Source organism: Thalassophryne amazonica, chromosome 14 (genome assembly GCF_902500255.1).
Source record: "Thalassophryne amazonica chromosome 14, fThaAma1.1, whole genome shotgun sequence".
Taxonomy (NCBI): Eukaryota; Metazoa; Chordata; class Actinopteri; order Batrachoidiformes; family Batrachoididae; genus Thalassophryne; species Thalassophryne amazonica.
Genome location: NC_047116.1, coordinates 3,499,517 through 3,516,502, shown reverse-complemented (window position 1 = coordinate 3,516,502; position 16,986 = coordinate 3,499,517). Strand labels below are relative to the sequence as shown.

General features: G+C 46.3%; 1 protein-coding gene across 1 annotated transcript in view; it reads right to left on the bottom strand.

The window, feature by feature from the left end:
* Positions 1-16,986, bottom strand: part of si:dkey-230p4.1 (trichohyalin) — a 109,000-nt gene that overhangs the window by 7,460 nt on the left and 84,554 nt on the right. The window contains exons 23-28 of the mRNA XM_034187250.1: positions 15,256-15,351; positions 14,955-14,991; positions 13,477-13,967; positions 12,412-13,227; positions 4,089-4,208; positions 2,750-3,184 (exon numbers count right to left, since the gene is read on the bottom strand). Coding sequence (XP_034043141.1) covers positions 2,750-3,184; positions 4,089-4,208; positions 12,412-13,227; positions 13,477-13,967; positions 14,955-14,991; positions 15,256-15,351 — 1,995 coding nt within the window. The remainder of the gene's footprint in view (positions 1-2,749; positions 3,185-4,088; positions 4,209-12,411; positions 13,228-13,476; positions 13,968-14,954; positions 14,992-15,255; positions 15,352-16,986) is intronic.

The following is a 16,986-nucleotide window of genomic DNA, read 5'->3' as shown; positions in this document are numbered from 1 at the left end:
GAAGAGAGCTCCGTGTCAATAGTTAATCCCAAATAATTCTCCAACAGATGACTTTGAAAAACAAAACAAAACAAAAAAAAAACATTATTTTGGATTTTTTAGCATCCAGGACCAGTTTGCATTTCTCCAGACTGTAGTGAAAATCTTCCAGATGCTGAGGAAATCTTACAAATGCCCATGTTTCATAATGCTCCATAAAGGCTTATGCTTCATTTTCCTCCTTTCCCTCATATAAAAATGACAGCTAAACGGAGGTTTGTCTACGTGAAACAATCTTGCATGCTCAGCCAAGACGAAATGTTCCAGTCACAGAATATTCCCTTCTGATAATTTGCCGACAGTAGTTATATCTCAGACGCAGCTGTGAACCATGTTTAGTTTTGCTTCCAACTCTTTACAATCTTGTGAAATTGCTAACACTATGCTTCTCAGAGCTCAGTGTCTGTAACCACACCCCTGGAGCAAGTTATGCTCCTAGAGCTTAAACGTGCTGACCGGGGGGAGCAGCCTTGCCTTCACCCACCCGCAGACCTTCGTATTCTGTGGGACCGGTGGGGGACTTCAGGTTTAAATAAATTACAAAAGACCATCGGAAGACTTATAGTGTTGATTTCACCGTGTTCAACGGGATAGGGAACATGTTCATCTACAACAAGACAGTACTGCACCACATTAAAAGCTGACTGCAAGAATTCAAATGTCACTGAGTTTGAACAACAATAGATTACAGTGTCATCTGCATAAAGATGACAGAAGGCATTTGATAGGTTTGCACACAGATCAGTAGTATGAATTGTAAAAAAAAAAAAAGGACCTAAAACTGAACCTTGAGGAACACCTTTTGTGACCTCAAGGAAGGTGGAACTAACACCAGCCATCTGAACGTACTGTGTCCTACTTGCAAGGCTGCAAGCAACTGAATTTTTGACTGAACATTTTCTGTGACTGGACGGCCAAGCACTGCAGGCGCATGGTCTCTAGGGAGGTCAGGGGCATTTTGCAAGATGGTGCAATTTGGTGCATTCTGAGAGTTTTTCTTGGTTTAACACACAGTGGTATTTACCTCTTATACTGGGACAAAATATGATTCAAGTCTTGATTTCATTACAATTTACTGACTATCTTGTATGCAGCATCTGTCAGAAGTTTCCACAAATGGACTGACTGTCTGCATAAACTGACTAATTCTGCTTGCATTCTACATTCATCAAATTCTAAGTGTGAAGCATGAGCTACGTCTTACTACATAAATACTATTTTCCTCCAACTCTTAAAGCTTGACCAAATTTTAATCACCTCACCACACCAATATGAACCTTCGAAAAGACCATCACCACATCAATACCATGTAATACTGCCAAATATCACCACCAGAGCAAATGAATTCTAAATCAAGCGTTGTGAAATGCCATCACCAGAATGCAGCACTTTCACCAGTTGTAATATAACTGGACTCTCTGGTGACGGTGGCAGAGAAGGAACTGCAGATGCAAATTAGCCTAAGGCTAACTCTGGTGCGATGCATCAATTGGTAACATTTATGTTTTAATTGCACATGGTCCCTTTTAAATAAATTGAAACTGAAATTGAATTGAACACTGGACAAACTGCTGGACATTATGGACGATGCCAGTCAGCCTCTACACACAGTCATCGAAAACCAGAGGAGCATCTTCAGCCACAGACTGCTCCTTCCCAAGTGCAGGACCAACAGACTGAAAAACTCCTTTGTCCCTCAGGCCATCAGACTGTACAACTCCTCACTCAGAGGGAGGAGGAGTAACAGGAAGACAGAGGACAGGAAGGAGAGCAACAGAAGTAGCCAGTAAACTGTTTTTACTTTCACTTTTGATTTGTGCTTCTTACCCCGTGTGCTGCTATACAATGCTGCTGGAACCTCAGTTTCCCTAAGGGAGTCTTCCCAAGGGATCAATAAAGTTCTATCTAATCTATAAATCTAATCTATACTGAGTCTTTCAGTTTTTATCAGAGATTGTTGTACAGTTATATTTTCTTGGGTGGTTTTGTCTTTGTTATCTCTGCACTGATAACTTCTTCAGACAGATTGTTCCATGCCTCTGTGGTTTGTAAAAAGCTAAAAAGATTTTTAAAAAGGCCAATAAAAAACCATGCTGATAAATCAGACTGGTCATATGAAAACCCTTAAAACCCAGGTAAACCCCCAAAGTTAAACCCTAAAAACAGAGTTAAAATAACCAAGACTGAGAGTAAAATAAACATGGCTGTGTGCTTGGATCATCATCGGTTCATTTCTCTTGCTGCAGCAGACACATCGCTCATGTTCATGTCTGCTCTCAGAGCTGGGAACCCGTGGCTGGTTCTCAGACCCGTCTGCAGCAAGCGTCATCCCTGGAAGTCTCCTTCCCGGAACAGAGAGCATTGTGCTGGACTGATACCTGCCTCCCAAACTGGAAGCAAAGTACCTCAGGTTCCTGCAGCTTCACCTGCCTTCAGCTGTTTCATCGTCTGTCCAGGTTACTGACAGAGGTTCAAATCCAGGTCCGTGTCCCTGCCTGGCCTCAGTCCACCCAGCTGGACATGGGTCCTGGTCTGGTCTGGGGAAGCACAGTAACTTGTTTTGGACTGTTGTCCTGTCCAGGGGGAGTGTCTGAGGTCCACTGGGCCTCAGCGTCTGTTGGACTTTGGACTGTGTGTGATTTTAATCCCGGAACAGTTTTCTGGATATAATCCGTCAAACAGACCTGAAATAATTTAAATCTTTTCTCACCTCTTTGCTCCTCTCCCTCATCTTCTGCTCCTCTGACACGGCCTCCCCGGCCCCAACGTCCCCGAGCTCAATCTTCACCTCTTTCTCCTCCCTCTGGTCCTTCAGCCTCTGGATTTCTCGTAAAGCCTCTTTAAGCTTTTCTTCCATCTTCACCTCCTCCTCTTCTCTTTTCTTTACTTCCTTCTCAGTCTCCTCCACTCGACTCCGCCACCACTCCTCCTCCTCCCGCCTCTCTCGCTCCACCTGCTCTTTCTCCGCCAGCATCTGTTTCCTCCTCTTCTCCAGGGCTTTGGATCTGGCTCGCAGGCTCTCCATTTCTCTTTTCTCCTTTTCCAGCTCCTCCCTCTCTTGTTGCACCTCCTGTTTGCTCCTCTGTGCTCCCTCTTTCTGCTCCTCCAGAGTGCTCCTCAAACGCTCCTCCTCTGCCTGACTCTCCTGTAGATGACACAAACCTGACATTCTTACACATTCACAGTGAGTTCTTTCAATCAGAGCTCAGCTCCTCCTGTCTTCAGGACTCATGTTGTCTCTGCTGCTGAGGAGGAGTCTCCTGTCCCGCTCAGTGCCACTCCCTGAGTATTTCACTGAAAACTCACCAGATTAAAGGACTACCTCAGTCAATAAATCTTTTAAACTGACAGTGCATGCACAGAAGACACAGGTGAGAGAAGCCACCAAGACACCAGGACAACGCTGAAGGAGTCACAAGCTTCACTGGCTGTGATTGTTAAGACATTTAACTGAAATCACAGGCTCATGATTGAATCAAACAGAAAGACCTTGTTAAAAAGAATCTAAACTATCATCTGCAGTCTCGAGGGTGAGGGACACGGGCAACACCAAAGTCTAGTGAAGAGACAATGGGAGACCTCCAACTCTCATTCAGCCCATATTCTTCTTTTCCAGCCAGCCTGCCCCCTGGTGGGCAGATTTAGTTTAGTTCTTTGTGCAGCCCTCAGTGCCAGTGGCTTTGCCTACTTTACCTGAAGTTTTGTCCATTTTCACATTTTCTGTGGTGTTTCTCTGAATGACATTAATGATAAGTGTCTGTAACAGTGATCCTCGCGTTTCCATGGTGATCTCATCCCCTGAAGAATGAAGGCTGACACACGTGGGCTCCATGAATCAAACTGAAGGTCAATTTTTATTCACACATCATTTACACAACTGACTGACATCTTGTAAAATATTTGACAGATTAATTGATGATGAAATTAAGAATCTTCACAAGTAAAACCGAAAAAACTTTCAAAAGTGTACTTCACAGGTGATTGATACCTCCACAAAGTCCAAAAAACCCTGATATTTCAGCTGGTCAGCAGGCGGCGCTGTGACTTACCCGCAGGAGTAGTTTCAACTGAATTATCTCCTCCAGTCCAAACCTAAGCTCTCCCCAGATCTGCTGCTTCTCCTTCATCTCCTCCATCACTCGCTCCCTGCTGTCATTCAGCCCAGACACCTGCAACAAAGTCAGTGTGATTTTAAGGCTCCGCCCACACAAGGATCGCTGAAGTTAGTGTGCCTAGATAGAGAGAGTGGCGTCAACTCAGAACATGGCCCCATTTTGGTTCCAACTGCGCTGAACTACTGAATCAACCTTTAATGTTTTAAAATCATTTAACCACATACAGCAACACATCCAGGTACAGGTGCTATCAAAATAAATATAAAAATAGTTAAACTATCAAATTTACAATTTATGATGATTTATTTAATTAATTTAAAACCTGATTTATGCAGCTGCTACTCTGTAACTCCGTGTCATACAATGACGTGTGTGACAGTTTAAAAGTTCTCCGTCTCTGGATTTTCCTTTATTCTGGATTAATTTGACCCTCAACAAGCTCTTCTTTCTACAATCATCACCTCTAAATCAAAGGTAAGATGAACATTTTCCTCTTTTACTGACTTCATGTGCGGACTTTTCTGATCCATTTTTCATTTTTTGCGCACTGTAAAAACTATTATAATATGAATTCCGGGGCAGAGAGGAACGAGACAGCAGCATAATGCTGAGCTCCTGAGCCGATTCAAGAACAACCCCCACAAAAATATGGACAGACTAAAAATGTGAAATTAAACTGACAAAAATGAGTGGGGGACAAGGACAAAGAAGTGTAACAGGGCTCGAAATAGTACGTGCATGTGCTAGTTTGCGCACGTATTATTCAAGCGGTGCACGTAATTTTATACTGTACTTGCACTGGTGCAAGTAACTTTATTCAAGTTTTATCAACTATAAGCACCAGTAAAATGAGCTAATAAAGGAATAAATAAGAAAAAAAAAAATTCCAGTGTGTTGTCCCTGCGTTTTATGACTCAGACACACGGAGCGAGTTGCTGTGCTCCATTTGTTGTGTTCGTGCGCGCACATGTAAACAAAGAAAGAAAAAAAAAAACTGGCTGGCTGCGGTTCCTCTCTCTCTCTCTCTCTCCCACTCAAACTCTGTCATCATTGTGTTATAAACCAGTCACCACTTGTTTTATTATACATCTGTGTAGTTAATAAAATTATCTTCACGGACGATTAGTTCGCTCGCGCATGTGAAAAAAAAAAAACTGGCGGCCGCTGTGGGTCCTTACGGAACTGGGAGAGGTCACTTAAAGTGGCATTTTTTCTGGCCATGATAATTTGTGTGCACGTTTTTCTTTAATTGACCCCACAAATTAATAAAATGTGCGCACAATATCATAAAACAAGCGCACAATATAATGAAACGTGCACACAATATAATAAAACAAGCGCACAATATAATGAAACGTGCACACAATATAATAAAATAAGCGCACAATATAATGAAACGTGCACACAATATAATAAAATGAGCGCACAATATAATGAAACAAGCGCAGTATATCATAAAACGTGCACACAATATAATAAAATGAGCGCACATTCTCTCCACATGCAAAACATTTTGCGATGGCACTTCCAGGGCTCCGTAGTTCATCTCTCTCTCTCTCTCTCTCCCCTGAAACTCTGTCATAATTGTGTTATAAACCAGTCACCATTTGTTTTATTACACATCTGTGTAGTTAATAAATAAAATAATCTTCATGGACGATTCGCTCGCGCGTGCATGTGAAAAAAAAAAACAAACTGTCCTGCCGCTGCTGCTGTTCTCCCCTCAAACTCTCCCCAAAGAGGAAGAGTCTGACACATCAGAGGAGGAGTTTTAAGGTTGATATAAGACTGACTTTTGGTTGTGCAAGTAACTTTTTTTTGGTGCAAGCAAGCACCAGTGCAAGTAGGTTAAAAAATGTATTTCGAGCCCTGTGTAAGGAAGAAAAACATGTCCAAAGAGAAGAAGAATGCGATTTTGAAGACAGGGCGGCAGACAAGGATAATGGCAGCCTAAAAAAAAAAGGCTCGCTGCTGGAGGGACTCACCGCTATTAAGACCGAGATACAAGACCTCAAAAAGCAGCTGAAGGAGGATCTCTCGAAATTCAAGAACAAGTTTAAGGAGGAGATGAGACGAGAGTTCATTGTATTTAAGGATGAAATGAAGCAAAAAGTAGCCCAAAATGCCACCGATATCCAACAACAGCGGAAGGATGCGGGTGAAGCACAGGTGAGGATGGTGGAGCTAGAAGAAAAGGAGCACAGCGGCAAGAGAAGCGATCCTTGCCCTGCTAAAGCAACAAACAATACTACAAGACAAGTTGACTGAAGAGGAAGGACATGGAAGACGTTGTAACTTGAGAATCTACAACGTAACCGAAAAGGACAATGAATCCATCCCGGAGCTGGTGGAGGATCTCCTCCGCCGGGAGCTCAGAATACCAGAGGGCACCGAACTACACATCCAGCGAGCACACAGAAGTCTCGGAAGAAAGCCTCCACCAGGAGCACCCCCGAGGTCTACTGTTGTTAACTTTCTGAAATATGAAACCAAAGAGAAAAATCTGACCAAAGCCTGGAAAGAAAAAATCCAAGTTGAGGGGAGATGGATTTTGTTTGACCACGATTATTCCACCGAGGTAATGATGAAACACAAATCTTATTCCGAGATCAAAAAAGCTTTCAAAGACAAAAAGATACACTTTCAGACACCCCTGAGCAGGATACGGAGCCAGTGGTTAGATGGGCGCAAGATATACAACAGCGCTGAAGATGCAGCACAAGACATGAGGAAAAGAGAGCTGAAGATCGGCGGATGGCACAGCGGCTCGGGCAGCGGCAGCTCCCCACTGGAGGAACAGATCCGGGGATTGTGGTGCCGCATCGGAGGGAGGCAGGCGATAAACAGAGGAGCTGCCGCACCTGGAGATGTGAATCAAAATACAGCTAACTGAGTGAAGGAAAGGCTGCAGGAGTTTAAGAGATGAAGAGACGATGAACAATCAGGTCAATGGACAAAAGGTGACAAGAAGGGATAGAGAAAATGGACCCCCCCCCCCCCCCAAAAAAAAAAAAAAAAATTAATAATTCTACCTCGCCCTCACCATTCAATGACATTTTTTTTTTCCCTTCCTCCCTATCTCCCCACTAAATTTAATGTAGCAGAAAGGGTTCAATGATTAGCAACTTAAAGCAGAAAACCTCGTTTGTATTCCCATTTACTTAACAATTATATAGCTTAAAATGAAACTGACAGGAAGAGCTATTAAACCAGTAACTGTTGGACTATCTAGTTGAATGGGAAAGCCTAATTCAGTTGGACGCCAGACCACTAGGGGGGCCCGTTGTCCAGAAAAGGTTATCCCTCACTCCCACCAACAGGGAGATGGGGCCTGCAGAGAGCAGGACCACATTGGCTGGGAAGTTCAGTTTGTTTTTGTGTGCGTTTGTTCTGTTTATAGGAAGATACTGGTGGGAAACACTGCAGCCAGGGGGCAACTAACTATTCTACGGGGCGTTAACAACGCAACACAATGACATTATGGTGGTGTCACTGAACGTTAATGGATTAAACAAAATCAAAAAAAGAGATAAAGCCTTAGCAAAGTTTAGAAGAGAGAAGATGCAGGTTATTTTCCTGCAACCTGAGACAGATAATCCTGGATCAGAATGTGGGGCATACACAGCCAAGGAAATTGGCTGGTAAACATGAAAGGCTGAAATTCTCTTAGGTAAAAAGGATGGATTAGGCCAGAGCATAACCCCAGGTCCGTCAGAATTCCATCGCAAACAGTTCTCAGCGACCGATAGGGCATGGAACTCTCCCACTCGCTTAGCCAAAGATACTGCAAGTAGAAAGGCAGTCTTCACTGACACCCACTTAAGATCAGCACTTTCAACTGGTTTGAAAGGAGATAAGCTTAAACCCTCCAGGACAAGTGGAAGGTCCCATGAAGGTAGACATGCAAGCCTTGGAGGCCGCAAACGTAGAGCACCTTTCAAAAAACAACACACTAAGAAATGCGAACCCACTAACCGGCCGTCAATGTAGACGTGCCGGGCAGAGATTGCAGCAACATAAACCCTTAAAGTAGTGACAGAAAGTCCTTTCTCCAGCAGTTCTTGTAAATATTTGAGTAGAATAGGCACAGGGCAACACTCTGGGTCTAACTTTTGGTTTTCACACCACCGGACAAACAGCTTCCATCTGTGGCCATACAAAGCCCTGGTAGAAACAGCACGTGAGTTAAGGACAGTCTGAACAACAGCATGGTCACAAGAACCTAACAAGGAGTCCAGCCCTTCAATGGCCACACATGCAATTGATGGCGTTCTGTGTGAGGGTGCCAAATCCTCCCCTGTAGCTGTGACAACAAATCCTTCCTCTCTGGGAGAGCCCAAGGTTCCCCCTTGAGGAGCTCATACATCACGGGAAACCAAATCCTCCCCAGCCAAAACGTGCAGTGTCAACATTAGCAGTGGAAGAGGGGGAAGGCATACAGGAGGCAGTCCAGTCATGGGTGAACCAGTGCATCCTGCCCCAGCGAACTGTCTGGTTCCGAGAGGGAGTACCACCGTGGGCAATGTGTCAAAGTGCTTGAAGCGAAGAGGTCCACTTCCGCTACACCATACGTCTGCCAGATCATATGGACAACAACCGGGTTCAGTCTCCACTCTCCCGGTGGTGGTTTCTGTCTGGAGAGTAAATCTGCAGCACTGTTCTGTACGCCGGGCAGATGAACTGCTCTGACACTTTGAAGGCGAGGCAATGCCCACAGGAGAAGCCTCTGAGCTTCTGCCAGTGAGTGATTGGACCTGGTGCCCCCCTGACGGTTTATGTGGTAGACTGTAGATGTGTTGTCCGACCGGACAAGAACACGTCTTCCTCTCAGGGTCGGGAGGAAATGATTGAGATGCCAGAGAAATTCCGGTGCCACAACCAGGTTTGCAATAATGCTGTTGACGGAGGGCATACGGTTCAGACCATACTGAGCTGAATCACTCATAGAGCTAAGGGCTCTGCAGTCCCGCGATAGATGGGTCGATGATTTGGGGTCTGCCCAACATCGGTGGAGCTCCTCGATGTATGGTTGCGAAGCTGGAACACTGAACTCAAGTTTCCGAGTGACTTTGAAAAAGGCACTTGAAGCAGTGGTTTCCGCAGGGAGATTATCGATCCCGAGCCTGGATGAAGCCAACTGAACAGCTTGCTGGACAAAGAATAGTCCCGGTCTGGTTTGCGGCAGGGACTGTGCCTCAGAGGTGTGAGAGCTCACCAATGAATGGCTTGGAGATAGACTCCTCTCATCCTGGTCCTCCACACAGTTTGTATCACTTGTCATGTACAAGGAATCAGTCGCAGCAATAGACAAGGCATCTTCTTCCTGCTGAGTAACCACATCAGTCTGATCAGCCTCATTAGGAACAACAGGAACTGTTACAGCATCCCTAGGCTCTAGATTCTGAAGTAAGGACTTAATCTGAGCAAACTCAGAAGTCAATGTTTCAACTTTTTCAAAGCAGAGTCATGAGTAACTTTCTTAGCAGAAGAGGCCTCTTGCATGTGGGTGTTTACGGCGCTTTGGTTCCTTCCTGGGGCTGGAGGCCAAAGTCCCACTGGGCATCCCACTTTCCAATGCTGCGAGTCTAGCAGACCTCTCTGCTAGTGGTATACTGGGACAATTAATGCAGGCATTGTCAGTCAGGGCTTCCCTCAGGAGTCGAATCCCAAGACACAAGGAGCAAAACATATGTCCACCTCCTGGGCTCAAAGGAGTCAAACAGGTACTACAGCCATGCAACAAAGTCCCTGACATTATTGTGAACTGCGTGAATCACTCACAGCCACAGCCGTAACACAAGACACGGAGCGCAAATCACTCACAGCAACAGCCGTAACACAAGGCACAGAGCGCAAACCACTCACAGCCGTAACACAAGGCACGGAGCGCGAATTATTCACAGCCAGAGGTAACACAAGGCACGGAGCGTGAATTACTCACGGACAGAGGTAACACAAGGCACGGAGCGTGAATTACTCACGGACAGAGGTAACACAAGGCACGGAGCATGAATTACTCACGGACAGAGGTAACATGGCACGGAGCGTGAATTACTCACAGCCAGAGGTAACACAAGGCACGGAGCGTGAATTACTCACGGACAGAGGTAACACAAGGCACGGAGCGTGAATTACTCACAGACAGAGGTAACACAAGGCATGGAGCATGAATTATTCACAGCCAGAGGTTAACACAAGGCACGTAGCATGAATCACTCGCAGAGTAACTGCTAACACAAGGCACGGAGAGTGAATCACTCTCAGCCGAAACAATACAAAACAGTTTAACCAGAGACAGCTCGTATCAATCGCTCCTAATAATGGGAATCACCTACATCAACAACAACAGCAGCTGCTAGCGGAGCTGTTGAACTTAGTAAAATGGCGGCAGCGCAGACGAAAGTACTTCAAGGATGGAAAACACTCATGGCAACCCCAACACAGTACACTATACTGGTTCTGATACACACACTACCACTTAGTTAACAGGGTTAGCGACACAGCTAAACAAGTAGCCAGGCTTCGTCGAAAACAACACAGCTAAAGGCTTAGCAGCTAGCAGCTAGTGAACTCACGACAGGCGAATCTGAAGAAGACAAAATAGTGATGCATGTCTTGCAGCTTCTGGAGGACGTGTGCAGTGTACGTAGCTCCAACCGGAAGTGGTTTACAAGGCTACAAGCGAGAGCGGCAATCGTAGACAAATGCGTTCTCAACCTCTTCAGAATGCGAGAATGTAGAAAAGAAAGGAGCGCTGGGTACATCTGGTATATAAAGACAACCAGTAACATCACCCAGGTCACATCCAATGGTGTGACTTTGTTGGTATATATTCTCGACTTCTGTGCTGCACACATGTACTTATCCATGTGCTAAAGCACCGCCCTCTGGCGGTCAGTAGGAATGAAATAGAAACGATGCCAGAAAAGGATTTACTTGATGTATGGCAAGAATTCCACCCACTTGATCGGGACTACACCCACTACCTCAGATCCACATGACGTGTACTCCAGAACTAATTATTTTTTAATGGCCAAGAGAGACAATTTCTCTTATACTCACTCGACTGGTAAGCACTGAAAGCCGAGATAGACATCTTGTCCAACTTGTCCTCTAACACTCCGAAACGGAGGTGTTCCTTTGTATCGCTTCATCAGCAAATCGGTCGTGACGCGCAAAGCCTCCACTCGGCTTTCCATGACAAAATCTCTTGTTAAAAGTGAAATCTGCCGGAAAATGGCTGATGTCCAGCTCTTGTGGTAACCAGAGAAATTGCACACGACGGTCCCGGCTCCACACAGCGATCTGTTTAGAAATGATGTGGTGGTTTCTGCCTCTCGATGGCAGCTCGGAGCGTGGGGCGTCGTGCGCCATTGTGGGCCGTCCTTAAAGCTGTAGTAACAGTCCTTATTCTCTGTGAAGCCCGTAAAATTTTCACCAAAAGCCAGATAAATTTTCCGAATGGTTTCCAGCTGCCTGTCTCTAACAGTTTCTGAAAAAATTCTGATGGAAAAAAAGCCTAAATCATTCCACCATTTCCTCGCAATGAAACAACGACGAGAGGGGTGGAGCAGTGCTCACTCAAAGCCTGCCCACAGGCGAATGACGCAACCGACAGGCATGGAAAAACTCACGCATGCGCACAAAGGTTCAAGCTTGGCTGACGTAAAAACATATGAATCAAATCCATATATTTTTTTGCATAAAATAAAAAGGTTGAACACTTTTCTCACAGACCTCGTACCTAAAAGCCAAAATATATGAAAACACAATAGTTATCAATCAATCCACACATTTCACAACAAACCTCAATGTCCCTGACTCACATTATCAATAACTTCTATATTCACATCCATATGTTTGTGCTTCATGAACACCAAGTGTGTTTATTCCTTCCTATATCTGTGTGTGTGTGTGTGTGTGTGTGTGTGTGTGTGTGTGTGTGTGTGTGTGTGTGTGTGTGTGTGTGTGTGTGTGTGCGCGCGTGACCATGTTGGATGAATGTCAACCTTTTTCTTAAAATAACTATTTGTGTCTCTTTGTATCTCAATGTCAACCCTGTCTTAACAAATGTACACTCTGTTAAAACTACGTCAGTAAGTAAGTACACCTAGGCTGGGATAGGCTCCGCCCCTGTCAATGTACACAGTTATCAATCTCAGTCATTGTAATATACGTTACCATTGGTAATCTACTCCAGCAACCATTGTTGCATTGTTAACCCGTTAGTACGGATGATGTATGAGATGACTCCTACCTGCTTTTGCAGGATGTTCAGGCTGTGAGCCATCACCTCCATGCTCTGCTGCATACCTCTCAACTTCTCCTCCTTCTGCTTTCTCTCCTTCTGCATTTCTTCTCTCTTCTTTCGCTCCATTTGCACCTCTTCACTAAGGACTGACACCTCCTCTTCTCTCCTCCTCAACTCCTTCTGCATGTCGTCTCTCTGCTTTTGCTCCATTTGCACCTCTTCACTAAGGACTAACACCTCCTCTTCTCTCCTCCTCACCTTCTGCATGTCTTCTCTCTTCTTTCGCTCCATTTGCACCTCTTCACTAAGGACTGACACCTCCTCTTCTCTCCTCCTCAACTCCTTCTGCATTTCTTCTCTCTTCTTTCGCTCCATTTGCACCTCTTCACTAAGGACTGACACCTCCTCTTCTCTCCTCCTCACCTCCTTCTGCATGTCTTCTCTCTGCTTTCGCTCCATTTGCACCTCTTCTCTGAAGACTGACACCTCCTCTTCTCTCCTCCTCAACTCCTTCCGCATGTCTTCTCTCTGCTTTCGCTCCATTTGCACCTCTTCACTAAGGACTGACACCTCCTCTTCTCTCCTCCTCAACTCCTTCTGCATGTCTTCTCTCTTCTTTCGCTCCATTTGCACCTCTTCACTAAGGACTGACACCTCCTCTTCTCTCCTCCTCAACTCCTTCTGCATTTCTTCTCTCTTCTTTCGCTCCATTTGCACCTCTTCACTAAGGACTGACACCTCCTCTTCTCTCCTCCTCACCTCCTTCTGCATGTCTTCTCTCTGCTTTCGCTCCATTTGCACCTCTTCTCTGAAGACTGACACCTCCTCTTCTCTCCTCCTCAACTCCTTCCGCATGTCTTCTCTCTGCTTTCGCTCCATTTGCACCTCTTCACTAAGGACTGACACCTCCTCTTCTCTCCTCCTCAACTCCTTCTGCATGTCTTCTCTCTTCTTTCGCTCCATTTGCACCTCTTCACTAAGGACTGACACCTCCTCTTCTCTCCTCCTCACCTTCTGCATGTCTTCTCTCTTCTTTCGCTCCATTTGCACCTCTTCTCTAAAGACTGACACCTCCTCTTCTCTCCTCCTCAACTCCTTCTGCATGTCTTCTCTCTGCTTTCCCTCCATTTGCACCTCTTCACTAAGGACTGACACCTCCTCTTCTCTCCTCCTCAACTCCTTCTGCATGTCTTCTCTCTGCTTTCGCTCCATTTGCACCTCTTCACTAAGGACTGACACCTCTTCTCTCCTCCTCAACTCCTTCTGCATGTCTTCTCTCTGCTTTCGCTCCATTTGCACCTCTTCTCTGAAGACTGACACCTCCTCTTCTCTCCTCCTCAACTCCTTCTGCATTTCTTCTCTCTGCTTTCGCTCCCTCCTCAACTCCTTCTGCATTTCTTCTCTCTGCTTTCGCTCCATCTGCACCTCTTCACTTAGGACTGACACCTCCTCTTCTCTCCTCCTCAACTCCTTCTGCATGTCTTCTCTCTGCTTTTGCTCCATTTGCACCTCTTCTCTGAAGACTGACACCTCCTCTTCTCTCCTCTTCACCTCCTTCTGCATGTCTTCTCTCTGCTTTCGCTCCATTTTTATGTCTTCTCTAAGGACTGACGCCTCCTCTTCTCTTCTCCTCAACTCCTTCTGCATTTCTTCTCTCTTTTTTCGCTCCATTTGCACCTCTTCATTAAGGACTGACACCTCCTCTTCTCTTCTCCTCACCTCCTTCTGCATGTCTTCTCTCTGCTTTCGCTCCATTTTTATGTCTTCTCTAAGGACTGACGCCTCCTCTTCTCTTCTCCTCAACTCCTTCTGCATTTCTTCTCTCTTTTTTCGCTCCATTTGCACCTCTTCATTAAGGACTGACACCTCCTCTTCTCTTCTCCTCAACTCCTTCTGCATGTCTTCTCTCTGCTTTCGCTCCATTTGCACCTCTTCACTAAGGACTGACACCTCCTCTTCTCTTCTCCTCAACTCCTTCTGCATTTCTTCTCTCTGCTTTCGCTCCATTTGCACCTCTTCACTAAGGACTGACACCTCCTCTTCTCTTCTCCTCACCTCCTTCTGCATGTCTTCTCTCTGCTTTCGCTCCATTTTCATGTCTTCTCTAAGGACTGATGCCTCCTCTTCTCTCCTCTTCAGCTCCTTCTGCATCTCCTTGCACTGTTCTGCTCTGACTGATAACTCCTCCATCCTCCTCTTTAGCTCTTGCTGCACCTCCTGCATCTTCGACTCCTGTTTGAGGGACACCTCTTTATTCGTCTTCCACAGTTCATCCTGAGCCTCCTCCTTTTCTCTCTGCTCCCGCCGCATCTCCTCTCTAAGGACTGACACCTCCTCTTCTCTCCTCTTCAGCTCCTTCTGCATGTCTTCTCTCTGCTTTCGCTCCATTTTCACGTCTTCTCTAAGGACTGACGCCTCCTCTTCTCTTCTCCTCAACTCCTTCTGCATGTCTTCTCTCTGCTTTCGCTCCATTTTCACGTCTTCTCTCAGGACTGACACCTCCTCTTCACTCCTTAACTCCTTCTGAATTTCTTCTCTAAGGACTGACGCCTCCTCTTCTCTCCTCTTCAGCTCCTTCTGCATCTCCTTGCACTGTTCTGCTCTGACTGATATCTCCTCCATCCTCCTCTTTAGCTCTTCCTGCACCTCCTGCATCTTCAACTCCTGTTTGAGGGACACCTCTTTTGTCATCTTCCACAGTTTATCTTGAGCATCCTCCTTTTCTCTCTGCTCCCGCTGCATCTCCTCTCTGAGGGCTGACACCTCCTCTCCCTTTCTCCTCAGTAACTGTTGCAACTCGCTCCTCTGCCTCCACTCCTGTTGCACCTCTTCTCTGAGGGCAATCACCACCTCCTCTTTACTCTTGAGTGCTTCTTGGGCTTTGGTCCTCTCCCTCTGCACCACTTCTCTCAGAGTCATCACCTCCTCATCTTTCCTCCTCATCTCCACCAACAAACTTGCCATCTCCTCTTGAAGCTCCTTCACTCTGGACCCCCGACATTCCTCCCTCAGAAGTCGATCAACTCGCTGGACCTCCTCGATTCTGACCTGTAAGCTCCGTTGTGTCACTTGTGCCTCCCTCAGTTCATCTTCCAGTCTCCTCCTCTCCTCCTTTGCTCTACTCAACAGGTCTTTCTGTTCATTCCTTTCTTTCTCCAGCCCTCTCAGCTGGTCTTCCAGCTTCTCCTTCTCCTCACAGACTCTCCTCAGCACCTCCTGGTCTGCCTTTCTTGTATCATACATCTCATTTAGTTGACATTCCAGCTCACTTCTCTCCTCCTCTGAGCTCCTTAGTGTCTCCTTTTGTTTAGTCACCTCCTTTTCCATCTCTTTCCACTTTCCTTCCAGCCTCCTCTTCTCCTCCTTGGCTTTCCTCAGCACCTCCTTTTCCTCCTCCTGCTCTTCCTCCATCTCCCTCACTTTCCCTTCCAGTCTCCTCTTCTCTTCCTCCATCTCCTTCAGCTTGCTGTCCATCCTCCTCCTCTCTTCCTCTGCACTCCTCAGCCCTTCTCTCTGTCTCTCCTCCTCCTCCTCTCCTTCCTCTACAGCTTGTCTTAGATGGTGAACCTCCTCCTCTCTCCTTTTCAGGACTTGAGAAAGTCTGGTCACCTCACTTGCCCACCATTCTGCCTTGTTGTGCCACTCCTTTATCTCCTCCTCCATCTGTCCACAAGCAGCCTCCTTTTCTCTGGCTCTCCTCTGTGCTCCCTCACTCTCAGCAGACACCTGGAGGAGTTCCCTGGCCTGGGAGAAAAGCTTATCATCTTTTTCTGCTCCTTCTCTCCTCTCCTGCTCCAGCAGAGCCCGGGTCTCTCTCAGTAGTGTTGCCAGCTGCTCCTCCCTCACCTCCTTCTCCATCAGTTTGCTGTTGACCTCCTGATGGTCCATTGCGTCTTCCTCCTCCCTCTTTGCCGCCAGCTTCAGGAGGTGCTTCAACTTCTCCACCTCCTCCTCTCGCTCCTGTATAGTGCACATCTTCCTCTCAAGGCTATGTTCCCTCTGCTGCACCTCCTTTTTCATCTCCTCTCGCTCTTCTTCAGCAATACTAATCTTTACTTTCAGAAGCTCCACCTCTCCATCCTTTGCTTGCAACCTTGCCATTAGCTGCTCCTCCCGTTTCTTCATCTCTGTCTCTTCTTGTTGTCGTCTTTGCTCCTCAACCTGCTGTACTGCCTCCTTCTCAAGGAGCTGCTGCTTTTCTTTAATCGCCTCCACTCGGTCATTCTCGAGTACAAACAGCTGTCTCCTCAGGTTGGCAAACTCACCTTCTCTCTGCTTCAGCTCCTTCACAGTCTCCTCCCAGCTCCTCTTTGACTCCTCCACCTGACATCTCCATCTTTTGGTCTCCTTCTCCACCCTCTTCTGTAGTTGGGTCATCTCCTTTTCCCTCTCCTCCTTCTCACATTCCAGTGTCTCCATTTGGTCACAGAGTGCTTCAATCTCTCCATTGCTCTGCCTTGCCTCCTCCCTCCTCTTCTCCTCCCTCTTCTGAACCTCCTCTCTAAGCTGCTCCAACATTTTCTCACTTGCCTGCTTCTCCTCCATCAGTCCTTCCATCCTGCTCCTCAGCACCTCCACTTC